The following is a 27,621-nucleotide window of genomic DNA, read 5'->3' on the forward strand; positions in this document are numbered from 1 at the left end:
GGAGTTAGCCCAGGGACACTGAGGCCCGGTAGGGAGTTAGCCCAGGGACACTGAGGCCCGGTAGGGAGTTAGCCCAGAGAAAGACTTACCAGCTCATGCATGAATGAAGGGAATGAAGGACTTCCAGTCCTGAGCACGCCCCACCCGAGTGTCCAGGGCCCACCAGTCCTCCCTCCCTTCCCTTGCCCCATCCTGCCCCACCCAGTCCCATCCCCACAGGACTCACACATCCAGAGGTAGTAGAGGCGCTTGGTCATGCTGAGATGCTGGGGAGGAATGTCTGCCTCGAAGTCTTGGTAGAAACATGGCTTCAGCGGGATAAATTTGGGCAAAGGAGGGAAGTTGTTCACTTTCTCTGTGAGGGAGACACATTACATGGCATGACTCTGAGTCTTCTTCCTGACAATCCATGGAACCAAGATAAATACCCTTTCCCAGGTCAGGGCTGCCACCTGGGTCTCCGCGACCATAGGTCCCTTTGTGATCCCATTAGCATCCCTGCTCCCCTAGGTCCGCCATAACCTTAAACTAACTCAAGGCTTTGATGCAATGTCACTGACTTTCAGGAGAGGAAAAAAAACCATGCAATCCATCATGATAGACAGCATCCAACTTAGTAGGGAAGCAAATCCAAGCAGAAGAGTAGGGTGAGAATTTGGCAATCTGGGCTTCAATCCCCACTCCAGTATTCACACTTCTTGGCAAGTCATGATCCTTCTCTAAATCTCAGTTTATTCATTTGGAAGGGATTAGGCTAGGTAGTCCCCAAAGGTCTGTAAAGCTGTGACATTCTATACCTCTGAGCCTTTCAAAGCCAAAAACACAGAAACCTTAGTGAAAAGGTCTCAGAGAACTGAAAAGTCATGGAGGCAACTGAGACAATGGCTGAGCCACCAGTGTCATGCTGGTCAGTCAGATGTATAATGAGACAGAGTCACCATGATGCTTGGTCCCCGATCTCTAGGGCCAGAGATGTGGCTGGGGGCTAGACAGTGTCCTGGTGTGATTCCTGGATACAGTCATGTTAGGGTCTCCAAACCGGAATCTAAAAACACCTAGGAACATGGTACAGGAAGTTGTTGTGTTGTTGTGTACCATCAAGTTGGGACCGACCCATGGCTGACCCTCCAGGAGCTTTGTCAGAGGCTATAAACAGCAAAGAAAGAAACTGCACATCATTCTTCCGTGAAGCAGCTGGTAGATTCAAACGGCATGCCTTTGTGTTGACAATGTAATGCTTTACCACTAAGCCACCAGAGCTCGCTAGGGGAGGATGAAGAGGCAAAAAGGAAGACTATCTCATCTTTGCTGACCATCATGGCCTGTCCACAGGCCCGGTCCTACTCCTTACCAGCCATGATGGCACCAGCTGACCCAGCAGCCTGTCCACGCCTCTTTGTCTTGACCTGGGAAGAAAGGGAAGCCAGAGAAAGATAAGGATCAGAGATCATCCCAATCCTTTTTTCATCCCCAGCAGGGCTGGATTCTTCTTTGATAGGTTTAGTCCTCACTGGCTCCCCTGGTCAGCTGCCCACAAGGTAGATCCTGCCTCACAGCCACCTCCTTCCAGACAATCCCACCCTTTACCTCCGAGTTCAGCCTAAGATCTCATCCAAGGGCAGTAAAGGGACCTAGGAGGAGACCATGTTGGGAAATCCATGTGACAGAAAAGTGCTTAGTGGTCAGAGACTTCTGAAAGAGGAAATGCTATTTCCTGACCATAGGACAAGCTGCACTCTGGCCTGAGTCACAGCTTCACTCCCCTCTTCCTGCCTCTGATTGCTCATTCACTTTGGAGGACTTATGATTTGCCAGAGAGACAGTAAACAAGACAAGATTTCCGCCTTCTGCGCACAGTAGTTAATAACCTCTGCAGGAAATACTAGTAAAAAATCTGGCTGCTACAAACACATACATAGCACCTATCAAGGTGATCTAACCTGATTTGAGGAGTCCAGGAAATTAAAAGTGGAAATCTGGAGAATGAAGAGGAGGTACCTGGGGCAGGGGAAAAAGCAGAACATAGACTCTGATGCAGGAAGTCATTTTTAAGTAAGGTATAAAAGCAGACAGGGTAATAGTAGGTGAGGCTGTAGAGAAGAGTATTAGGCTGTGGCTCCTGAGACCCATAGGGGACAGGGACCAAGACTTGGGGGAAGAGGGAGCAAGACAACCAAGAAAATCCTTGGCCATCTTCGACAACCAGGTAGTTGGAGGACTGTTTCCTGAGATGGATGCAGGCATGAGAAGACGTACAAGACCCAGGCGAAGCCAAGAAACACTGCTCTGTGGGGACTCTGGATGTGAGGTGCCAGGGGAGCTCCCACAAAGGAATGTCTTACAGCCATTTGGATTACACAGGAACACAGCAGGAGGCCTGTGTTAGGAATGCATTTTAAAAACAACAGAACAGCTAGAACAGAAATAATGAGAATGTTCGTGCATTGTGAAGAATGTCACCAACATCATGGAACAACCGGTTTAGAAATCATTGAATAAGAATCTAACCTGCCGTGTAAGCCTTCATCAAAAACACAATTAAATAATACATATTGTTTTAAAAATTGCATTGACAAATTAAGGTCAAGGAAGTAAATAAGCAAATCACCTTGAGAAAACAATAACTTAAATAGAATATATAGAATCAAAACCAACAGTGGTCAGTGACTAAGTGCTAAGTCAATGAAACCTCCAGGACAGTCATAACAAGTTTAAAAGTAAACAAAACTAATGAATGATGTTAAAAGTTAGGATAGTCTTAACCTTGAGAAGGACCAACTTCTGAGGTGCTGGTACTGGGCTATTTCTTACTCTGGGAACTTGTTCTGCAGATACTTTTGCTTTGTAGAAATGTATTAAGCACACAGTTACCATTTGTGCACTTTTCTGTGAGGCTGAATTGCTGTTTAAAGGGTTGTGGTGGGCCTAGAGGGTTAGAAGTTGTACTGCCAACCCAAAGGCATTTGGTTCGAATCTACCAGCTGCTCCTTGGAAGAGATGGGCAATCTCCTCTCATGTGTTGCTGTTAATTGCCATTGAGTTAGCCCCAACTCATGGGGGCACTACACACAACTAAACAAAACACTTCTGCAGTGCAGTACGTCACTTAAAGAGGCTGCTCTAGCCATGGGCTTTGTAACTTCCACCACTAGACTGAGTAGGATTATGAAAATATGAGATGGTTGTGGCCCATTTAAGTGATGATTAGATTCTTTGTTAATAAATTTAATAAAGTACAAGAGACCCTTATGGGATGGGACCAAGTAAATAGAGTTGTACTGAATGTTAACATGGGGGATAGGCCAATGTTGCCTAGGCTTAAAATGAGCCATCCTGGAGGCAAAAAAAGATCTCACTGCTATCAAGAAGAGTCAGGAGTTGTGTGTCCTTTGGGCCTGAGATCCCTGCACTGAAACTCCTTGACTTTAAAGACAGAGCCTAAACATCAGTGAGACTTCAAGAAGTGGTATGAGGATGGCAGTATGACAGCAGGAACCAGAAGCATCAAGAGACCAGAGAAACACAGAGCTGTGGGATTCTGGCCAACAGCGATAAAGCTGAATGCCTTTGGGCAGGAGGCTTACTGGTGGAGTGGGTGCCTTTGGACATTTGCCAGGAAACTGAGCTGAGTTACATTAGCCCTATGCTTGCTTAGCTGAATGAGGTGCTTTTGGAGATACTTAAGATGGCAAAGTGAAAAGAGCTTTGTTACAATTGCCTGATCAAAGCAAAGGCCAAGATGTGAGGCTGAAAGCCAGCGAGAGGTCTCCCTGGGGATACATACCCTTGATCAGTTGGACATCAGACTATTATGTTCTATGGGGCCTTCATTGGCAAATTTTTTAAAAGTAGATTGCCAGGTATTTTTTCCAACCTTAGTCTGGAAGCTTCCTTGAAACCTATTCAGCATAATGCTGGCAGCATACAAGTCTCCCCCACAATGACAGGTGGTAGCCGTGCATGAGGGGCATTGTGTGTGTTTTATATTTGTTTTATATGTGTATATTTTATATGTGTTTTATATGTGTATATACTTCAATAAAATGTGTTCTTTTAAAAAGATACTAGATTTCTAGTACAATTCTGGAGCTAAAGAAAAGTTTTGTACATAGGGTTTTTGAAGGCCTGTTATTTTGGAAGTCTGTAGTCTGTCTTAAATTTTTTTTTTAATTAAAAAAACAAACAAACAAACAAGCATTTTACAGAAAGGAGCAGATGAAAGACATTTACCCAATTAAAGAAATGACCAATAGATTCAGTGTTGCTCCCCACCCTTGCCACATGTGTCTGGATCTATCCCTTTCTCTACTCCACCAGCACCCCTTTTCACTTCAGCTTTTACACCATACAACACCTCTCTTCCCTTATCCAGCCCTGGATACGATGGCTTAAATCTCAAGTCATCAGGATTTCTGAGTCCGAACACCTCATGCTGCTGCCAGATTCTTATGCTGTGGCCAGTATCTCTTGAATTTAAGAGTCTCTAAGTACAACAATCAGGTTCAAATATTAGGGAAGGCTTCCTATTTCAGACAGTTCTGCAGAAAAGTCCTTTGCCTTGAACTTCTACTCCAAGACTGACTTCTTGTGGCTTAGTACCTCTTCTCTTCCATTTGCAGCAAGGTGCTAATGCAAAAGGACAATTTCCCAGGAGAGAGTGATGTGTCCTCTAGGACTGGTACATATGTGAAACCTATACTTGAACCAAGAGGAAGTCACCAGAACAAAGGAAGGAGACACTGCATGGTTCAAAATTGGGAAGGCCATCCACCAAGGCTGTATTCTGTCTCCATACCTTTTCAATCTGTGTGCAGAACAGATCATCCAGGACGCTGGACTGTATGAGGAGGAATGTGGCATCAGGATTGGAAGAAGATTCATCAACAATCTATGTTATGCAGATGACACAACCCTGCTTGCTGAAACAGAGGAAGACCTGAAGCACATGCTGCAAAAGGTCAAGGACTGCAGCCTTCAAAATGGATTGAAGCTCAATAACAAGAAGACAAAGATTCTCACCACTGGGCCAATTGGCAGTATCATGATAGATGGTGAAGAGATTGAAATTGTTAATAGTTTTAGTTTACTTGGCTTCACAATCAACACTCTTAGTACCAGCAGCCTGGAAATCAAGAGACGAATTGCATTGGGAAAGTGAGCTGTCAAGGACCTCTCCAGAGTACTGTAGACCAACAACGTCAGGCTGGAAACTAAGGTGTGCTTGATCCAGGCCATAGTCTTCGCAACTGCTTGCTATGCGTCAAAGAGCTGGACAATGACTACGGATGATAGAAGGAGAATTGATGCTTTTGAGCTATGGTGCTGGAAAAGAGTGTTGAATATACCATGGACTGACAAGAGAACAAACAGGTTTGACCTGGAGAGGGTGAAACCAGGCTGCTCCTTGGAGGCAAGGATTCTGAAGCTTCGTCTGACATACTTTGGACATGTTACTAGGAAGGACCAGTCCTTGAAGAGGCACATCATGTTTGGGAGGGTGGAGGGACAGTGCAAGAGAGGAAGACCCTCGATGAGATGGACCGATTCAGTAACCGGGGTAATGGGGGTTGGTGTGTCAGAGACAATAAGGTTGGCACAGGATAGAGTAGGGTTTAGGGCTTTTGTACATAGGGTTGCTATGAGTTGCAGGTGACTCAACAGCACATAACAAGAATAATAACAATGAAAAGTTTGGACAATTATAATCTTTTGTTGCATTATATAATATGGAACCAAAGACAGAAAAAACCTAATACGCTCTCTCACAAAAAGAAAGACAGGGGAGCTCTGGTGGCCTAGTGGCAAGAAGCTGCACTGCAATCCCAGAGGTGTATGGTTCAAATCCGCCAGATGATCTTCTGGAGAAGGAGAGACAATCTTCTCCTGTACCAGTCAGATCTGATTTGATGGTACACATACACAAAATAATAAAATAAATAAAAAAAAAAGAAAGACAGACTTCACAGAGCCAGGCATGAAATGCTAAGTGTATATGGCTGTGTTAATTATAGCATTGTTCACTATAACAAATAATTGAAAACAACCTACATGTCCATCAATAGGAGACTGATTACATAAATGGTGCAATCACACAATGGACTATTCTGAAATTATTTTTCAAAATACTCTGAAGCTATTTTAAAAAAAATGAAAGGACCGGATAATTAGAAACCATGTGTATGTCAATTAACAGTCTTCCAAGGGGAACTGGGAGGGGAAGAGGAGAGTGTGTGTGAATGAATATATAATAATCAAAAAAGAGGAAGAATTCTCTGTGTGCTGATACTGAAAGATCCCAACAATTACTAGTAATTTGAAAGAGAAGATGTGGAACACTGTATATTATGTTCTTTTTTTCTGTATTAAAAAAAAATAACTAAGAAGGAAAGAAAGAAACATAAAAATACCTTTTCCTTTTTTGCCTCAAGAATCCCACTTTGCTATTAGGTACTGAAAATAAAAATCGAGAAATGCACACATTTAAAAAAAATATAAAAATTTAAAAAACCCAAAATGCACACGTTATTCAAAATTAAATACTTTGCAACAGCAAAATGCCTGAAACATTCTAAAGGTGACTGTTTGAATAAACTGGAGTATGAAAGACATAAAAAGAATGAGGAACCTCTCCTATGAACTGCTATGGAATAATTTCCAGAATATATTGTTAAGCAAAAAAACAGAACAAAGCAAAAACACTTTTCATATAAGAAAGAAGGGAAAAGAAAACATTCATTTGAATCTGCTTATTGTTTAAAAAAACAAAACAAAACACAAGAACATGTTATCTACAAGTGATGAATGAAACTAGGATGGAAGGACTAGAATAAATATTGAGACTACTCTGTTGTTGTTGTTGTTGTTGTTGTGTGCCATCGAGTCGTCTGAGACTCATAGCAACCCTATGTGCAACAGCTCTGAACCCTGCCCTATCCTGAACCAATTTCACTGTCTCCTACACACCTACCCCAATTACCCCAGTTACTGTGTCAACACATCTCATCCAGAGTCTTCCTCTTCTGAGCGGTCCCTCCAGACCCTTCCAAGCATGATGTCCTTCTCTAAGGGTTGGTCCCTCCTGGCCACGTGCCCTGTGAGATGGAGCTTCAAAATCCTTGTCTTCAAGGAGAAACTTTGTTTTACCCTCTCCAATATAGACAGACCTGTTTGCTCTCTTGGAAGTCCATGGTATATTCAATACTCTTCTTCAGCACCATCCTTAGACATTTTCCAGTTCTCTGATGCATAATAGCAAGTAATTGCAAAGACCATGGCCTGGATCAGGCACACCTTAGACCCTAGACTGACATCATTACTCTTAGCACTTTGGAGAGGTTCCTGACAGTAGACTTCCTCAATGCAATTAATCTTTGTATCTACTCTGGGCATGACATGGCTTTTTACATACATTTGTTTATATACTGTTTTACACATTTAAGAAAATCAATCCAGAAAACAAACAAATAAGAAAATAAAAATTGAAGCAAAAAAAGGAAACTGTACAATAAAATAATAATGCATCCACACAGGAAAAACAGATATAGCCCAAGTAATTTTAAACCACAGTCTTCTATTCTCAAGGGCAAATATAAGAAAGGAATCTGGAATTTTAGCTGAAAAATTCTTTCTTAAAACAAGAATGCTAGCTGTAAATATAGTCTTTTAATTTTATAATACTAATTTTTATGACTGAATCGTTGTCTTTCTTCAGAAAACCGTCTTTACCCAGGAGATCAAGAGAGTGCATTGGGAAAGTCAGCTATCAGAGACCTCTCCAGAGTACTAAAGAGCAATGATGTCAGCCTGGAGACTAGGGTGCACCTGATCCAGGCCATAGTCTTTGCAATTGCCGGCTATGCATCAGAGAACTAGACAATGACTAGGGATGATAGAAAGAGAATTGATGCCTTTGAGCTGTGGTGCTGGAAAAGACTGTTGATTATACCATGACTGTCAGAAGAACAAACAGGTTCATCCTGGAGAGGGTGAAGCAAAGAGGCTGATCATTGGAGGCAAGGATTCTGAAGCTTCATCTGACATATTGTTGCAAGGATAGACCAGTTCTTGGAGAGGGGCATCATGCTTGGAAAGGTGGCAGGACAGAGAGAGGAAGATCATAGAAAAGATGGAGTGATTCAGTGACTGGGGTAATGAAGGTAGGTGTATCAGAGACAGTAAAGTTGGCACAAGATAGAGCAGGTTTCAGGACTATTGTATACAAGGTTGCTATGAGTTGCAAGTGACTCAACAGCAGGTAACAACAACAAACCCTTAGTACCTATAAATATGACTGTTAAAGGACGTTTAAAATATGCTATCTGAAAATCATCTGCAGAAAACTTAGGCAAGACCCACACCTCACATTATACACAAAAGGTGGACCAAGGACCTAAGAGTAAAGCCAAAGACTATAAAATTCATTAGAGAAAAGCTAGGAGCAATCCTGGAAGCCCTAATTCACAGCATGAACAGTTTTCCAAGCATAAGAAAAAAACCTATAACCAGGAGCAAATAAAACAGATGAATGAGACCATCTAAGAATCAAATCCCTATGTACATCAAAAAACTTTCCCAACAGGATAAGAAGAAAACCCACAAACTGGGAAAAAATTATTTGGCAATGAAATATCTGATAAGACTTATATCTAAAATTTATAAAATACTCAAGCACTTCAACAAGAAAAATGTAAATAACCCAATCACAAAATGGGCACAGAATATCAACAAACACTCCCCAAAGACATTCAGATGGCAAACACATGAAGAAATGTTCAAAATCCCTAGCTCTCAAAGATATGCAAATAAAAATAACTATGAGATATCATCTCACTCCAGTAACAGTAACACCACAGCAACAGTAACAATGTTTAATAGGATAGCAAACCTCTGAAAACCCACCGGACAGTCAGCTATCGGTCAGTTCTGGCTCAATGGTACACAACAGTCTCAATTCTACAGGATAGCAGACAACAAATGCTGGTGAGGTTGTGGAGAGATTGGAACTCTTATTCACTGCTGGTGGGAGTGTAAAATATTGCCACCACTATGGGAGGTGGTCTGATGCTTTCTCAAAAAAGTTAGAAAAAGAAATACTATTTGACCCAGCAATTCCACTACTGGGCATATACCCTAATGAAACCAAAGCCACGATTCAAACAGATGTATGCATACTCATGTTCATTGCTGCATTATTCACAATAGCAAAGAAATGGAACCAATCCAAGTGCCCTTCAACGAACAAATGGATAGAAAAACTTGGTACATTCACACAATGGAATGTTATACAGAAATGAAAAACAATGAACTCATAAAACATTACACAACATAGGGGAGCCTGAAGGACATTATGATGTGTGAAATATCTGAGTTACAAAAGGACAAATACTACATAACACCGCTGTTATAAAATAGGACAGACATGGGGGACTTGGGGAGAGAATGGGAAAAGAGTGGATAGATAATGAACACTGCATTAGAACAGATGAGGGGAAGACCTCTCCAAAGGAATATATAATTAGGCATTATATGTATGACAACAATCTAAAACAAGGGGCGCATTGGAGGGTGGGTTGGAGGAGGGGGTTAAAAAATGGACAACAAATTTAGAAAAATATGTTGTCTGAGAGCTGGACAATGAATAAGGTTAACAAATTAATTGATGCCTTTGAATTGCTGTGCTGGAGAAGAATACAGAATATCTCATGGATTGCCAAAAGAACAGATATGACTTAGAAAAAAGTACGCCGTGAGTGCTCCTTGGAGGCAAAAATAGTGAAGCTTTGTCTCTCATACTTTGAGCATATTGCTAGCAGAAGCTACTCCTTGGAGGGCTATCATGTTGGAAAGGTGGAGGGTCACAAAAGAGCAAGACTCTCAATGAGATGGACAGACAGTGACTGTGGCAAATGGACTCAAGTGTCAGAGAAGATGATGGGACAGGACAGGACTGGATTCATGTCTGTTATTCGTAGGGTCACTGTGAGGCGTACTCAACTCGAGGCACCCAACAACCACAATATTGGTTAATCTGAGGCCATACTGGCATAGGATAGATCGTAATCCAGTATGCATGGCATCTTATAAAAGAGAAAAGGCACAGAGATACACAGAGGGAAGAATATCATGTGAGTGACAGCGGAGGAAGAGAATGCTAAAGCTGCAAGTCAGCAAATACCTGGGACTACAAGAAACTGGGGAAGACAAAAGAGGATCTTCAGAGAAAGCAGGGCCCTGATAACACCTTCAACTTGAACTTTTACCTTTACACACAGTGAGAATAAATTTCTGTGGTTTTAAGCCACTCACTTTGCAGTATTTTGCACTAATGTAATTGCTAATTGAGGCAAGTATCATTCATGGCTCCTAAAATCAGTGGGTAAAAGACTGCTGGGGAAGAGGTGAGTTAGAAAACCTTAAAAGCACCAGTCCAGTGGTGATTTATGAATCACAAAGGGAGAAAGATGCTTTCATGGCTGAGAAATCTGACGAAACATCACCTTAACCAAATGAACTTAATTCTATGAATGAAATTATTTGTCCTCAAAATATGTGTTGGAATTTTATCCCATATACCTGTCAGTGTGATCCTGATTGCAAATAGAGTTTGCTTTGCTTTGTTAACGACATCATTAGAACTTAACTGATTGGCTTCTAAATCAACTCATATCACATTTATTTAAAATGCAGATTAGACACAGATAGGCAAACACAAAGAAGTGAAAAATAAAAGGGGAGAGATGCCAGATGAAGCTCCTCCACAAGTCAGAGGACCAAGGGACATCCAAGACTACCTACAGAGAAGGAAATGACGCAGCCAAGATCTTAATTTTAGTTCAGCCTACAAACTATAAGAAAACAAATTTCTATTCTTGAAAGCCATGCAATTATGAAATTCCTGTTACAGCAGTACTAGGGAACCGAGATACTTAAGTTTACCTGTCATAGGGAAAGACTGACAACATGACAAAAAGGATCTCTAGTGATGTCGTGTTTGTTACATGTTGCGTTATTAACTGATAGGTGAGCAGTTCCAATCTATAAACTGCTCCATGGGAAAAAGGCAGGCAGTCTCCTCCTATAAAGATTGACTGCCTTGGTACCCAATGGAGAGGGCTAGGAAGTGGAATAAACTCGATGGCAGTATGTTTGACTTTTGGGGTAATGTGACATTGAGAAGAATAAACCATCACTATGTAACATTCCTGCCAAAAAATATAAGCAGCTCCTTTAAATTTAGAAAGGACTAAAGATACACGCACAAAGGAGACTGTGAGGAAGCTGCAGGATCCAGCAGTGCTTTATTCTGCTGTATGGATGGGCTGCTATGAGTTCAAGCTGCCTTGACAGCACTTAATAACAACAAATCATATAATAAGGAGAAGCAATGTGTAAACTTTGGGTTCTGGTTTAGGAAGGGGGAAAGCTATAAAGGGCATCACAGGAATAATTAAGGAAATCTGAATAGATTTTAAACTAAATAATACTGTGTCAACACTCTATTTCTTGGGTGGTGTAACAACTTTCCTAGGCTATTGCCCTTAACTTTGCCACATTAGTGGACACAAACATTCAAATTGTTTGTGCAAATCTGTCCACAAGTGGATTGAATCCTTTCACCATTCCACGAGGTTTACATTAAGTTGATTGAGCAGCGAAAATTTGGGAACTTCATCACCAGCAAGGAAAAGGAAAGCAGTGCACATCTGTCAGGGTCAAAGATTGTTGTGCTTGTCAGATCAGGATCTACAGGAGAATAGGAACAGCCACAACAGAGAACCAGGAAGAGACATGAGACAGAGCTGACCTGCCCACGGAGGCAGAACCAGCGGCCTTCACCCAAGCTTGCTGGAGGACTGAGAAAAGACACCCTAACTGGTAGGACTAAACAAACTTTGTAACACTGACTTAAGCCATGAAGTGCAAGGTCAAAAGGCCTGTGAAAACACTGGAGAAAGAAGCTGTCTGGAGTGAGGAATGTTACAACTGAGAAGCTATGTGGACTAACGGATTGGATCTTACTGCCAATCTGAATTGTAGCCTGTTAACTTCCCTAATAAACCCCATAACCCTGAATATGGTTGTGTGGTCATTGCAACAGATTTCAGACCCAGTAAAGCTGTTAGGTAGGAGCTCTGGTGGCCTAGTGGTAAGAAGCTGCACCGTAATCATGAAGGCTCACAGTTCAAATCCATTAGGTGCTCTGTGGGAGAATGATGAACAATCTCCTCCCAGGAGATTAATTCCCTCTGAAAACACACTGAAGGATCAGCCCCTACTCAATGGTACACAACAACAGTGCCGTAAGGTTAGTGCTGGAATTATAAGTAGGTGCAAAAGCCTGAGAGACCATGTCTGACCTTATATAAACTGGTTTTGTAGATGGGACAGTTACCCTTTGTGGAGTTAGTAGAGGTCAGATATGGCCATCTCTATCTGTCTACACTCTTTTTACAATGATAATGTTATTGAGATTTGTAGGAATATGTCCTTATTCCTAGGAAATGCATGTACGTACATATGCTCAAGTATTAAAGGGTAAGGTTCCAGGTAAATTGCCAGGATGTCTGAAAGTTACTTGAAATAATCCAGAAAAGAAAAAGAAATAAATGATGGATGGATACATTGATATAAACAGAGAAAATGTGGCAAAAGGTTAATGTCATTTGGTGAATCTAAAGGAAGGTACACAGTGTCCATTGTACTTGATACTTTTAACTATGGTATTATTGTTGTTAAGAGCCGTCGAGTTGTAGGTGACTCATAGCGACCCTATGAACAAAAGTTCTCAACACTTGTGTGACATTCATCCTTTTTCCAGGTTCATAGGGTTTCTGGAGACAAGCTATAATGGAAATGGATGCCACTCCTGCTTCCAAGCTTGTTTTAATTGGGAAGCTCCACCAAACACTGTCCAGAATGGGACATTAATGCATTTGACACATCAGTGTCACAGTGTTCAGCTTCACAGCAACCACAAGTTACCTCTGTATGGCAAATGGACACACCAGGGCTATACAACCTAGAAGAATGTTTGAACAAAAACAACTACTATGGTGTAGGTGTAAAATTTTTCACAACAAAAAGTTGGAAATTATAAGAATTTCCATGGAGGATTATACCACATTTTATGAAAAGAATGAACAAGGCCACAATGACACACAAAAGAAACTGAAGGAGAGAAAGTTCTAGGACTTGCAAAAGGACAGACTTTTTTAGAATCCCTACATAAGAATTGAGGGAGTCTAGTAGATTAGGGGGAAAGAGTTGTGCTGTCCACCCAAAGGCATTATAGTTCAAACCCAACAGCGGCTGCACAGGAGAAAGATGGGCAATCTCCTGTGTGATTAACTACGTCTAAAAACCCACTGGAGGGAAGGCTATGAGTCCATTCTAACCTCACAGGACACAACAATACTTAAGAATTTATAAAGGCAAGGGTTATCAATGGCTGCTAAAACCACTGGTGGTAAACAGTTGCTGGGGTAGAGAAGAATCACAAAAGATGAATGTCCTCCTCAGGTTTTTATTAATCACAATAGAGAACAGCAACATCTATCATGAGCCAATCTGGCAGACCAAGTGATCAAACAGCATTTCTAATCATAGGAGAAAAGGACGTTATGTGTTTCTCAATATGACACATGTGGAGTCCTGGTGACGGGATGCATTGTGTGCTGAACTGCAAATTGAAATGCTAATAGTTTAACTCCACCCGCTGTTCCTTGGAAGAAAGATGGAGCTGTCTCTTCTCATAAAGATCTATAGCTTCAGAAACCCAAGATGATCATCAGGAATCAGAATCACTCGAGCCAGTGAGCTGGGTTGGGTTTGGTTCTGTAATGCATAGGAGTTCCTGCATGGTGCAAACTAACAGCATTCAGCTACTAACAGAAAAGGTGGTGGTTTGAATCCACCCATAAGTGCTTCAGAAAGAAGAATGGCAAGCTTCTCCCTACAGTCATCAAAAACCTGATGGAGCACAGCTCTGCTCTGCAACACGGCTTTACTCTGCAACGCACAAGGCTACCACTGAATCAGAATCAACCACTGCAGCTGGTTTGGTTCTAATGTGATGTACACAGGACACAAAATCATTTACGTTGTACTGTTGGCAAAACTGTTTATCCAGAGAGTGGGACATTAGATAAGACAAAAACCAGTCATGAGAAACAAAACTATGTAGGGAAACTGATCTGAGTTAAGGAAGACTAGCGAGACATACACAATCTTGCTCGCTCAAACTGAAGAGGACCCAAAGTGCTTGCTACAGAAGGTCAAGGACTGCACTCTTCAATATAGATTGAAGCTCAACATCAAGAAAACAAAAATTTAAAAAAAAAAAAAAGAAGACAAAAATTTTCACCACTGGACCAACTGGAAGCACCCTGATAGAGGGAGAAGAGATTGAGGTTGTTAACAGTTACAGCTTGCTCAGCTCCACAGTCAATACTCTTGGCACCAGCAGTCAGGAAATCAAAAGAAGAATTGCATTGGGAAAGCAAATCTGCTATCAAAGACCTTTACAGAGTACTGAGAAGCAACAATGTCAATCTAGAGTCTAAGGTGCGCCTGATCCAGTCTATGGCCTTCACAATTACTTGCTATGCATCAGAGAGCTGGACAATGACTAAGGATGACAGAAGAAGAATTGGTATCTTTGAGTTGTGGTGCTTGAGAAGAGTCTTGAACATACCATGGACCACCAAGAAAACAAACAGGTCTGTCTTGGAGAGGGTGAAACCAAGTTTCTCCTCGGAGATTAGGATTTTGAAGTTATGTTTCACATACTTTGGGCATTTGGTCAGGAGAGACCAATCCTTGGAGAAGAAAATCATGCTCAGAAGGGTGGAAGGGCATTTCAAGGGAGGGATGGAAGATCTCAGATGAGATAGATTGATACAGTAACTAGGGCAATGGGGGTAGGTGTGTCAGAAGCAGAGAGACTGGCTCAGGACAGGGTAGGCTTCAGAGCTGTTGCACACAGGGTTGCTATGAGTTGCAGGCGACGTGACAGCACATAACAACAACCACGAGGCAAAAGGGAGCTCTAGTGGCCTAGTCCGTAGGGAGTTCCTTTGATAACTCAAAGGCCATGCCTTTTTGGCAGTTCAATCCACCAGTGGTTCTGGGAACAGTACTATATAAAAAATAGAGGCTTTCACTAAATGTCACTATATTGTACAATTTAAATGGTTAAAAGGTAAATTTTGGGAATCAACCTAAATATCCATCAACAGATGAATGGATCAACAAAATGTGATGCATACATGCAATAGGACATCGTGTAGCCATGAAGAGAAATTAAGTTGACACATGCTATAACATATGGACAAACCTTGAAAACACAGGCGGAGAGATGTTGATCAGAAAATGGCAAATGTACAATGTCACTTACATGCAATATCTGCCATAGGCAATATATAAAGACCAAACTGATTTGTGGTTACAGTAGTGGGATGGAAGAAAAGGGAAAGGAAGTCAGTAAGGAGGCGAAGAGAAATAACAGCAAGGTGTAATGTTCTCTGCATTTTACCAGAATCTTAAGTTTATTTCTTTTTTAAAAATTTATATATGTATTTAATATATATATACACACACATATATATATTATATATATGTTGTTGTTGTTGTTAAGTGCCGTCGAGTCACAGGTGACTCACAGTGACCCTGTGAACGGAAGTCCTGGACACCTCATGTATAACTTTTGTCCTTTCTCCAGGTTCATAGCATTTCCAGAGGCAAGCTATTGTGGAAGTAGGTGCCACTCCTTCTTCCAAGCTTGTTTTAATCGGGGAGCTTCACCAAACACTGTCCACCATGGGTAACCATTCTCGCATCTGACTCATCAGTGTCACAGTGTTTGGCTTCACAGCGACCACGGGTTACCTCTGTACGGCAAGTGGGCAGACCAGGGTTACACGACCTAGAAGAATGTTTCACCAAAAACAATTAAAGGCAGGCCTGAGGGCCACAGGAACTGATGGGATTTGAAGCTAGGGCCTGGAGCAAGCTCCACAGGCTCCACTCCACCCTTAATTACCCTTACTCTAGGGGTCAGGGCTGCCCACTGCAGTGGGCAGTGAGTATATACATATACTCAGCTTTGGTGAGTTGTTTTGGGTTGGAGTTTTTTTCAGTTGCTTTTTGTAGTTGTTAGGTGCCACTGAATTAATTCCAACTCATGGAAATGATGTACAGAAGGACACAAACTTTACAATCACTGCTATGTTTCAACACACTGTTGTAGCCACTGTTATGTCAATATAGCTCATTGTTTGTCTTCTTTTTCATTGAACCTCAACCATGATGCATTTTTCATGTTTTTATTTACCTGTGTATCAAAACAGTATCTGTAATTTTTTAAAATTTAAAGTACATAGTGGGCAAAGTTAAAATCCTTCCAAAATCTCCCTTCTCAGAAGCCACCCAATTAATGGTTTGGGGTTAGGTGCTTCAGAAGTTATCTTAGAAATATTTGGTTTTAGTGCCTATGAAAACACCTATGATAAAAATGAGGTAACTCTATGTGTGCTGTTTTGTAACTTGTTTTTCCATGCAACAATATATTTCATGACATTTTTTCCATGTCAATGAATAGTGATCTACTTCAATCTTTTTAATGACTAGTCAATTATGTCAACAATCTCAGTGGCCGTGAAGCAGTCAACTGTGACTCAGGCTGGCACAGCAAATAGGAAGGCAGAGTTTCAGGTGAGTGATGAGGAAGAGATCAGGCTGCCAGGAAATAAGGAAAACATGAAGGAGATAAAGTAGGGGCAAGTCTAGGAGACTGATCTTTCAAGATTATAAAGTCTACTCAAGTAAGACCCACACCTCACACCACACAAAAAAACCAACTCAAAGTGGATCAAGGACTAAGGACTAAAACCAAGGACTATATCCACAGCCCTAATCCACAACATGAACAGTCTTCCAAGCATCCTGAAAAACCTACAAATAGGAGAGGATAAAATAAATGAATGGGACCTTCTAAGAATCAAATAACTATGCACATGCAAAAACTTCTCCAATAGGATAAAAAGGAAAGCCACACACAGACTGGGAAAGAATATTTGGTAATGACATGTCTGATAAGGAACTTATATCTAGAATTTCTAGAATACTTGAGCAAGATACAACAAGATAAAGGTAAACAACCCAATTGCAAAATGGGTACAGGACATGAACAGACACTTCACCAAAGAAGATATTCATATGGCAAACAAATACATGAAGAAATGATCAAAATCCCTAGCTCTAAGAGAAATGCAAATCAAAACCACTATGAGATATCATCTTACCCCAATAAGAATAGCAAAATTCAACAAAGCAGCAAACAACAAATGCTGGCGAGGTTGTGGAGAAAGTGGAATGTTTATTCACTGTTGGTGGGAGTATAAAATGGTGCAACCACTATGGAAGGCAGTATGGTGCATTCTCAAAAAGCTAGAAATAGAAATACCATTCGATCCAGCAATTCCACAACTGGGAATATACCCCAAAGAAACCAGAACTGCACCCAAGCAAATATATGCACATTCATGGTTATTGGTGCTTTGTTCACAATAGCAAAGAGATGGAAACAACCCAAGTCTATCAACAAACGAATGGAGAAGCTCTGGTATGTATATATTCACCCAATGGAATACTAGGCTGCAATGAAAAAAAAGAACTCATGAAATATTATACAAAATGGGTGACCCTGGAAGACATGATGCTGGATGAAGTATCTCAGTCACAAAAGGACAAATACTGCATAGTGCCACTGTTCTAAAACAGGACTGACATCAGGGTTGGGGGAAACTAAGGAAAGAGGGGATAAATAATATACACTGCATTGAAATAGATGAGGGAAAGAACTGCTTAAAGGAATATATGATTTGGTATTATTTGCATGACAACAGTCCAGAATAAAAGCTGCATAGGAAAGTGACTGGAGCATGGGGTGGGAATTGTACAACAATGAAAGTTTGTTTCATTTTTTTCAAAAAGAAAAGTGAACTGGGTGGGGGTGGGCTGGGAGGAAAATGTGCAACAATGAATGAATGGAAATCCAAGTTCTCTATAAACTTTCATTAAAATCTCAATAAATTAAAAAAACACAGAAAAAGGAAAGATTATAAAGTCTTGTTTCCTTTACTTTTATTCTCTAAAAATTTTAAATGGTCTCTAAAATGTTCAGAGAATTAAAAAAAAATACCAAAAACAATTTCACTACATCAAGAGATGATGACCACTGTCAATCATTTGTTGTACTGTTGTTGGGTACTGTCAAATCAGAACCGACCCATAGCTGACCCTCTGATGGGTTTTCTGAGACAGTTAATCACATGGGAGGAGACTGCCCATCTTTCTCCCGCAGAGCAGCTGATGGATTTGAACTGTGTGCTGATAGCATGAGGCCACTTCTGCTCCCTATAGTGCTTGATGCATAGTGCTTCAGTATGTTCACTAATATTATTCTCAGTATGTGAATTAAAATTTCAGCCAAGGGAGGCAGGATAGACTTGAGCATTTTTATAAACCATCCACTGCCATCATGTTGATTCTGACTCACAGCAGCGCAATAGGACAAAGTAGAATTGCCCCCTAGGTTCCTAAGGGAGCTCTAGTAGCCTAGTGGTAAGGCCTGTGCTGCCAACCAGGCGCATGTAGTTAGAATCCACCAGCTGCTCTGAAGGAGAGAAAGGGCAAGCTCCTCTCATATGATTTACAGCTTCAGAAAACCCACTGGAGGGTCAGCTACGCGTTGGTTCCAACTCAACAGTACATAACAACAACATCTGTGATCCTGTTTCCAAAAATGGTTCCATCACCAGTTCTGACATATTGTCATCACATACTTCCTGATATGATTCACTAACTTTTGTCTTATTCTTGCCAAAAGATTCATAGCCTCAATCTAACTGTGGTGAGACAGCAGGCAAACACAAAGAGAAGGAGAGTCTATAAAATAACAACAACAGAGCTTCTGAGGCTGTCATTTTTTATGAATTCTAAATGGTTTAAAATTGGGAATGGTGTGCATCAATGTTATATCCTCTCTCCATAACAATTCAATCTGTATGTTGAGCAAATCATTCAAGAAGCTGGACTCTATAAAGAAGAATGTGGGTGAGCTTTGGTGGCCTAGTGGCAAGAAACTGCACTGCAATCCCAGAGGTGTGTGATTTGAATCCACCAGATGCTCTGCTGGAGAAGGAGGGACAATATCCTCCTGTACCAGTCAGATCTGATTTGACAATACACACAGAAAAAAATTATATAATAAAATAGTGTTTTAAAAAAAATAAGAATGTGATATCAGGATTGGAGGAAGACTCCTCCACAACATGGGTTATGTTGATAGATGACACAACTTTTGCTGAAAGTGAGGAGGTCTCAAAGTGCTTGCTGCAGAAGATCAAAGATATGAAAAACAAAGCCTTCAATACAGACTGCATCTTAACTTCAAGAAGACAAAAATCAGGAAGCTCTGGTGGCCTAGTGGCAGGAAACTGCACTGCATTCCCAAAGGTACACAGTTCAAATCCACCAGAGGCTCTGCTGGAGAAGGAGGGGAATTTCCTCCTGTACCAGTCAGATCTGATTTGACAGTACACACACACAAAATAATAATAATTAAAAAAAAAAAGAAGAAACAAAAATCCTCACCACTGGGCTGATAGGCAGTATTATGATAGATGGAGAAATGATTAGAACTGTCAGGGACTTCATCTTACTTGGATCCACAATCAACAAACATCTGTCAAAAGACCAAGTCAAGAGACCAGGAAATGTATTGCATTGGGAAAATCTGCAGTTAGGGGCTTCTACAAGTTACTGAGGAGCAATGATGTCAGTTTGAGGACTAAGATACATTTCGTTTAGGCTGTGTTCTTTTAAATCATTTGCCAGGTTCATCCTGGAGAGGGTTAAACTGGGGGGGCTCCTTGGAGGCAAGGATTTTTAGGCTTCGTCTGACATACTTTGGACATGTTGTAAGGAGGCACTGGTCCTTAGAGAGGGATATCATGCTTGGGAGGGTGGAGGGATGGCACAAGAGGGGAAGACCCTCTATAAGGTGGATTGATTCAGTGACTGAGGTAATTGGGATGGGTGTATTGGAGACAGTGCGACTGGCACAGGACAGAGCAGGTTTTAGGGCTGTTGTACATATGGTCGCTATGAGTTGCAAGTGACTTGATGGGACATAATAACAACAACAATGTATGTGAGAGCTGGACAATGAACAAAGATGACAGAAGAATTGATGCCTTTGAGTTGCGTTAAAGAAGAGTACTGAATATCCCATGGACTTCCAAAAGGACAAACAGATATATCCTAGAGAAAACAGAGCCAGAGTGCTCCTTGGAAACACAGATGACAATGCTTCATCTCATACACTTTGGGCATGTCGTTAGAAGCTATTCATTGAAGAGGGACAAACATCATGCTTGGAAAGGTGGAGGGTCAGCGAAAGAAAGGAAGACCCTCAAACAAATGGAATGACATTGTGACTGCCGCCACGGGCTCAAGTATGTCTGAAATAATATGGCACAGGACAGGACAGAGTTCAGATCTGTAGTTCAAAGGGCCACTATGAGTCATACTGAACTTGACAGCACCTAACAACAACAGACTGCCACATTTCTCTGCCAGAGAACAGATGTTGGGTTTAAACTGTCAACTTTTGGTAAGGAGCCCAACGCCCAACCCACCACATCACCTCCTTTTTAATCACTAGGGGAAAGATATTTGCTGCTATAATAGAGAAGTTGCATATATAGGAGATGAAGAAATAACTGATAGTCAGGGGTACCTCAGGAAACAGAAAGGGTAGGCATCTGCAGCATGTAGCCGAGGACAATAGAATAGGAATACTTCTTTACTGGAATGTGAGAGTGATGGGTAAACTGGGGTATAGTTCTGCTTCCCCACACAGTCAACCACCACCCTCTAGATGAGGAAAAGACTTTGGGAAAGTGGTCCATTTCAGAATGCTCCTGCTATGGGCTAAAATGGGAAGCTGAGGGGGCACATGAGCAAAGGTTTCTAGAAGTGACAGAGAGAGAGCCGAGGTTAGAGCCCCACATGGAAATATTAGACTGTCCTGGTTATCTGATGGTCTCCAGAAGTTTTTTATACTCCAAATACAGAATTCAGGGGATGGGGGAGGTCTGCTGCTGCAGTGGGATGCACAGGTAAAGTAGTAAGGCCGTAAATTTAGTGCACAGATGAGAGAGAATGGTTTCCTGGACCATGGAGTTAAAAAAAAGAGAGACTGGGAAGGTATAGAAAAGGATAGAGAAAATGAAAGTTTCCAAGAACTAAAGGTCTCCCAGAGGTCAAAAAGCAGGAAATGTAGAAATTAAATTTTGATCAGAGAAGGATCTTGGAATGTACACTTTCAGGTAGCCACACGCCTATGATGGCCAGTTCAGGTGAGGCTGGTTGAAAGGGCAGCTGAAGGAGGCATTGTCTCCCATGTAACAAGACAATGAATGGCAGGCAGTAAACCAGCACTAAAATCCTTCAGGAAAACAAGAGAGAAGGGAGGAGATTAATAACCAGAATGTAGAAGCTTCAAAGAAAGAAGTTCCTTCCTAACCCTGGCTCCAGCCTAAGCCTTAATCTTGCCCACATGTTTCCAAAAGGTGAACAGAGAGTTTATATTAAAGATAAATCAGTGTAGCAAAGTATGAATGACTCACTGCAGAAGCCAGAATTCAGAACTAGGACGCGGGGCAAGACTGCCCCATTTATATATATATAGAGAGAGAGTATATATATAGTATATATAGTGTGTATGTATATGTATATATAGTGTGTATGTATGTATATATAGTGTGTGTGTATATATATAGTGTGTATGTATATATATAGTGTGTGTGTGTGTGTGTGTGTGTGTGTGTGTGTGTGTGTGTATATATAGGGGAGAGAGAGAGAGACAGAAAAAAAAATACATATATATAGAGAGAGAGAGAGAGAAAGAGAAATATATATGAGGTGTTTGGGAGAGTTACAAGAGGCTAGGGATAGAAGATGGAAAACCCTAGGCTCTTTCTTTATTTTAAGGCTAGTCATCTTATTTGTGTATATACGTGTATGTGTTTGGATGTGTGTATGTACATCTGGGGTAATAACTGGGCTCTGCAAACCAAAGTTTTTAGATTTTGCAAAAACAGAGAAGTAGCAATTTACTTCTCAATTAAAAGTTTTTCATAATGTGGAGGGGCCCCTATATCTGCCCACAAAGGTGCAGACTTAAGGACATTATCTCCTACTTAACAACAAAATAAATATCTCTTGCATTTTGTTTCAGACACTCAAACTGCAATTTCTCCTATTTCTTATGAGGCAATGAAGACAGCTCCCATAGTGGGAAAGTGAGGTAGATGCCCAGCAAAGAGAAGAAAGCCAAGCTTGGCCTCACATAAGACCAGAGATGTGGGACAAGTTCTTAGGCTCCATGCTCACCAAGTCCTCCCTCTTCTAACCAAGAATGCACTCTTCTTGGTACAGATGTGCACGTTGTCTTCCTCCTTTTGATGTATGGTTTCCCCCTCCTGCTCTACTGGAGGGGGGGGCAGCCTCACACTTGCATCTCTTAAGACCCAGAACTATGAATTATCCCCAGAAAACAGCAGTCTCCTGGCCATATTATTACCATTTTGCTGATGACTCTTCAGCAGCCCCCTACAGCTCCTGTGTCTGGAATGGCATTCAAGGCTTTGTACCAATCAGCTACAAACCACCTGCTCATAGGCCGTCTTCCTACGCAACCCAGCTTCATGTCTAGCTACACTCTCTTCCAGTGCCCACAAATGGGCAGTCCTTTCAGCTCCTCTAAGCCCCATAATTTCCTCACACTCCACCTGGGAAGCCTTTTCTGAGATCACTGCTTTACATTCCACTGCTTTAATCCTGAGCCAGTGATTGGGCACTAAAATGCTTGCTCATTCTCATTCCATCTCTTCCTCATCCCCTCGCACCCGGGTATCAGTCAATCCATGTTGTTAAGATTGGGGCATATTCCCCAAATTGAGAAATGGAAGGACTATCACCTTGCCTCAATCAGGCTAAACCCAGGGCATGCTTCAATCCAGCCACATAACTTCTTTCATAAAATCATCAGTGGCTCTAGCCTGGGAGCAGAAAAGGAAGCGCAACCTGTAGGGGAAATGCTGTGGGGAGATGGGGCAGGTAGGGAGAAGGGAGGAGGAATGGGAAAGGAAGAAGATCTGGAAGGAGGCTCAAAACTAGAACAAGTAGCTTCCTCAGGGAGATGAGTACTTAGACCTATTATTTCATCCCTAGAGGACAGTGTTGGCAGAGGTGCCCAGCGACAGGAAGCAACTTTTTTGGAAATGGCCAAAGAGAGAAAGGGTTAAAGAAGCAGCCCAAGGCCTGGCTTCCGGGCACATCCCTCCACTAACTCTCTGTGGGGTTTACTAGAACTAAGACCCTCTTCTCTGGGGCGCGGGGGGGCGCGCGCGCGCGCGCGCACACACACACACACACACACACACACACACTTTTTCTCTAAGCTCTGGAGGCTTTACCCCCAGCATCACCCAGCCCCAGTTGCTAGCCCTGCACTAGAAAGATCTACATAACCCCAGACAATAGTTTCTCTGCCAATCAAGCCCTTATAAGAACCATCTTCGCTTTCAGATCAAAGGGCACTAGATGCACCATGGGAGCAGAACAGGTAGGGCACAAGTTCAAAATTTTCCACACCTCTACCTAGGCACAGTCACATGATTGGGCTCACAGACATGGCTCCTCAATGGCTGTATTTCATACCCATTTCTATACTTTTGCCTCTACTAATACAATACCCTCTCTAGACTGTTCTCCCATCCAATATCCTCTTCTCCAGAAAGCCTTATATTTGGTTCTTATCGTCTTTTTTTCTGTCTATTGGAACTCCCATCAGGCAGCTGGAGCATTACTGGTTTGAAGCGCCTGAGATGGCGAGCACTCATCCGGAGTCTCAGTTCTCCCAACCCCCAGACCAGAAGCAGGGGCAGGCGCTCCCAAACACCTCACATTCATCATGACTGACTCCTGCCTGTGCTGGAATGAGCTCCCTCTGGCGCCCCCAATACACCACCCCAAAGCCCTGGTGGAGGCCAGGTTCAAGGCCAATTAACCCATTCTCGTCCCCCTCCCCGCCCGCAAGAGCCTGAGGTGGCTCTTATCCAGCGTTCAAAGGTCAGTCACTCTGAAATAAAATAAAACCAGGGTCTGTCTGCAGACGTTTCTTGTGGGGAAGGAGCCAAGGGCAGTCACAGCCCCACCCACCCCCTCTCCATTCACTCCCATCCGTTGCCGCTTGCGCCATCCCTAGGAGCAGGAGATCTGTTTCCTGGGAATGCCAAGTGGGGCTGAAAAGAATGGAGAGCCCGAGGCCCAAGCTCCAGAATTCAGAGGTCTGACGTCACCCAAGCCCCTAGTTCTCTCCTAGGAGCCAGTGATGGGAGTCTGGGGGCACAGCGAGTAATTAATCCTTCTCCGCCCCAGTAAAGAAAGGTCACCTCGACTCTCCCACCTCTCCAGCAGCTCGGGCCGGGCCCCTGCATCCAAAGGTAAAGCGTAAAGACGCAGAACTGGAGCCAGCGATCCCCTCTAGTCCCGAAACCAGCTTCCCTGCAAAACCATCCTCCGGTACCCCAGGCCTAGGACTCACCTGCCTTGGCCGCTCGGCTGCCAAAAGGCCGCCGCGCTTGCACTGAGCTGCGATGCACTGGACGATGCGGCGCGGAGCCGGCCGCGAGCCGCTCGGGGGCTGGGGAGCGGAGAGCGCGCGCGCGCCCGCCTCAAGCTGCCACCTCTCGCGCCCGCGCCGCTGCAAGCTGCAGCAGCCGTTCTCGCGAGACTGCTTCTCCTCCCCTAGGACCTCTCCTCTTGAGCTCGCGAGAAGGCAGGACCCACGGCCCCCACACCTTTAAGGAACTGTCCAAGGTGCTGGTTCCTGGACCTGAGCTTGGCAAGAGTCTGCAAGAAAGATATTCAGCGTCCACATCTATATACTGAGGAGAATAATCCTTATGCTGAAACCAGAGGTCCAAGAGACGTCCGAGAAAGGAGTGAGAAAGATTGTTGTGAGCAGAAGACCCTGATATGAGGCCTAATGGGTATGAATGAAGTTGTTCTGCCAATCCAACGACATGTGGTTCTATTTACCAGCTGCTCCATGGGAAAAAGATGGGCCATCTCCCGTGAGATTTACTGCCTCTAAGTCAACTACAACTCCATAGTACATAACAACTACAGCTAAATGATCCACAGGCTATCCACAGATGAGAGAGAGAAGAGACCACAGATGAAAGACAAGGCATGGAGAGACAGAGGTGAAACAGAGAGAGACATAGATCCATAGGTAAATTACATAGACAACAGAGCAGGACCACGAATAGAGAAACATGGACGAAGATATAGAGGTATAGAAAGATCAAGACTTGTACAAAGGATGGGGAAAAGAAAAAGAATAGAGAACATGATGAAGTGAGAAACCAAAAAAGAATGCAAACAAAATGCATTGAGTCAATTCCAGCACATAGTGATTTGAATTGCCCTGTAGGGTTTCCAAGGGTGTAAATCTTTATAGAGGCAGACTGTCTTATATTATCCACAGAACTTCTGGTGGGTTTGAATTGTTGAGCTTTTGGTTAGCAGCTGAGTGCCTTAAACATTGCACCACCAGTCTAATGGATGACGTGAGGAAGAGATGAGCAACAGGGATAGAGAAGCAACACAAAATAATAGAAAGGCTTAGAAAGGGATACAGGGATGGGGGAAGAAGAAAGAGAATAATATACAGATCTAAGTATATAAGGAGAACAAAAATCAGGGCAAATGTTAAAAATCCAGAAGAATGAAGTGTTGAGAGGGATTCACTATGAGAGCTGTGGCTGGGGCAGAAATCAGGCTTTTGCTGGGAGTGATATTTGTTTACATAGCAATCTGCCTCTGGGATCTCCACAGTCAGAGCTACTCTGTCCTGCCCACCAATGGCTCCTGCCCTCCACGGTGCCCTACTCCACCCCCAACAATCTGGGCTTGGAAAGAGGCCTAGTGGGTGGGAGACACTGCAGGAATTCTTTGCCCAGAATAAGGGCTCATTGTCTGGCTTCAGCCTGCCAAGAGTGGAGCCTTACTCCCACAGCTGTGAAAGAAAGGGGGTGGGGTGAAGAAAGACAGACAAGTACAAGTTTAGAGAGGGAAGGAGTCTCAGAGACTGTGAGGGATGAGCAGAAAGCAAACTCAGCTGCCAGCTGACAAGGCTGGAGGGAAGAGCCCTGGTCTGTAAGTCAGGACAACTGGGTTCTGCTGTTGGCTCTGTCCCTGGTTTATCCACATACTAGCAAACACTCACTGCTATCCACTTAATGGCACAAGTCATGGCAGAGTTATAGAGCTGTGAGGAAAAGTCAATGAGATGATGAATGGAAAAGACCTATGGAAGTTATCAAGCATGGAGCTTACAGGAGAAATGTTGAGAATCCATGTGAGATCTCTGGAAAGATATTGGGGTTCGCATGGGACCATCCGACCTCAAGCACTTGCTGCAGAAGAACAAAGACTGAAGCCTTCAATGTGAAATATATTTCAATATCAAGAAAACAAAAGTCTTCACTACTGTGTTATCATGATAGCAACATCATGATTGTTGTTGTTGTGTGCCGTTGTGTCCCTTACGACTCATAGCTACCCTACTTACAACAGCCCTAAAACCTGCTCTGTCCTGTGCCAATCTTACTGTCTCAGACACACCCACCCCGATTACCCCAGTCACTGAATCAATCCACCTCATAGAGCGTCTTCCCCTCCTGTGCTGTCCCTCCACCCTCCCAAGCATGACGTCCTTCTCCAAGGGCCAGTCCCTCCTTGCAACATGTCCAAAGTATGCCAGACAAAGCCTCAGAATCCTTGCCTCCAAGGAGCAGCCTGGTTTAACCCTCTCCAGGACAAATCTATTTGTTTTCCTAGCAGTCCATGGTACATTCAATACTCTTCTCCAGCACCACAGCTCAAAGGCATTAACTCCCTTCTATCTTCCCTAGTCATTGTCCAGCTCTCTGATGCATAGCAAGTGATTGCAAAGACCATGGCCTATATCAGGCACACCTTGGTCTCCAGAGTGGCACCATTGCTCTTGAGTACTTTGGAGATGTCCCTAACAGCAGACTTTCCCATTGCAATATTTCTTTTAATTTCCTGGCTGCTGGTGCCAAGAAGAAATTATTGAAATTGTCAATTATTTGATCTTCCTTGGATCCACAATCTATATCCTTTGTACCAGCAATAAGGAGATAAGGAGATGTATAGCATTGGGAAAGTCTGCTGTCAGGGATCTTTCCAAAGACCTGGAGATTAATAATATCTAAACTGATATCTAATGATATCTAAAACTGAGGTGAGTGCCTGACTCAAGCCACAGTCTTTCCAATCATCTGCGATGCATCTGAGAGGTAGACAATGAAAAATGACAGAATAAGAATCGATGCATTTGAACTGCGGTGTTAGAGAAGAGTGCCACATATTCCATGAACTGCCAAAAGAACAACAATGTCTTGGAGCAGTCAAAGTGCTACTTAGAGTCAAGGATGGTGAAGCTTCACCTCACATATGCTT

At 42.7% G+C, this 27,621-nt stretch overlaps 1 protein-coding gene across 1 annotated transcript in view; it reads right to left on the minus strand.

Moving 5' to 3' along the window:
* The window catches only part of SCAMP5 (secretory carrier membrane protein 5), a 97,886-nt gene that overhangs the window by 5,000 nt on the left and 65,265 nt on the right, over positions 1 to 27,621 (minus strand). The window contains exons 3-5 of the mRNA XM_006888382.1: positions 24,674 to 24,896; positions 1,352 to 1,406; positions 227 to 355 (exon numbers count right to left, since the gene is read on the minus strand). Coding sequence (XP_006888444.1) covers positions 227 to 355; positions 1,352 to 1,406; positions 24,674 to 24,896 — 407 coding nt within the window. The remainder of the gene's footprint in view (positions 1 to 226; positions 356 to 1,351; positions 1,407 to 24,673; positions 24,897 to 27,621) is intronic.

This window comes from Elephantulus edwardii, unplaced genomic scaffold (assembly GCF_000299155.1).
Source record: "Elephantulus edwardii isolate Elephantulus edwardi_28Jun2011 unplaced genomic scaffold, EleEdw1.0 scaffold00066, whole genome shotgun sequence".
Classification (NCBI taxonomy): Eukaryota; Metazoa; Chordata; class Mammalia; order Macroscelidea; family Macroscelididae; genus Elephantulus; species Elephantulus edwardii.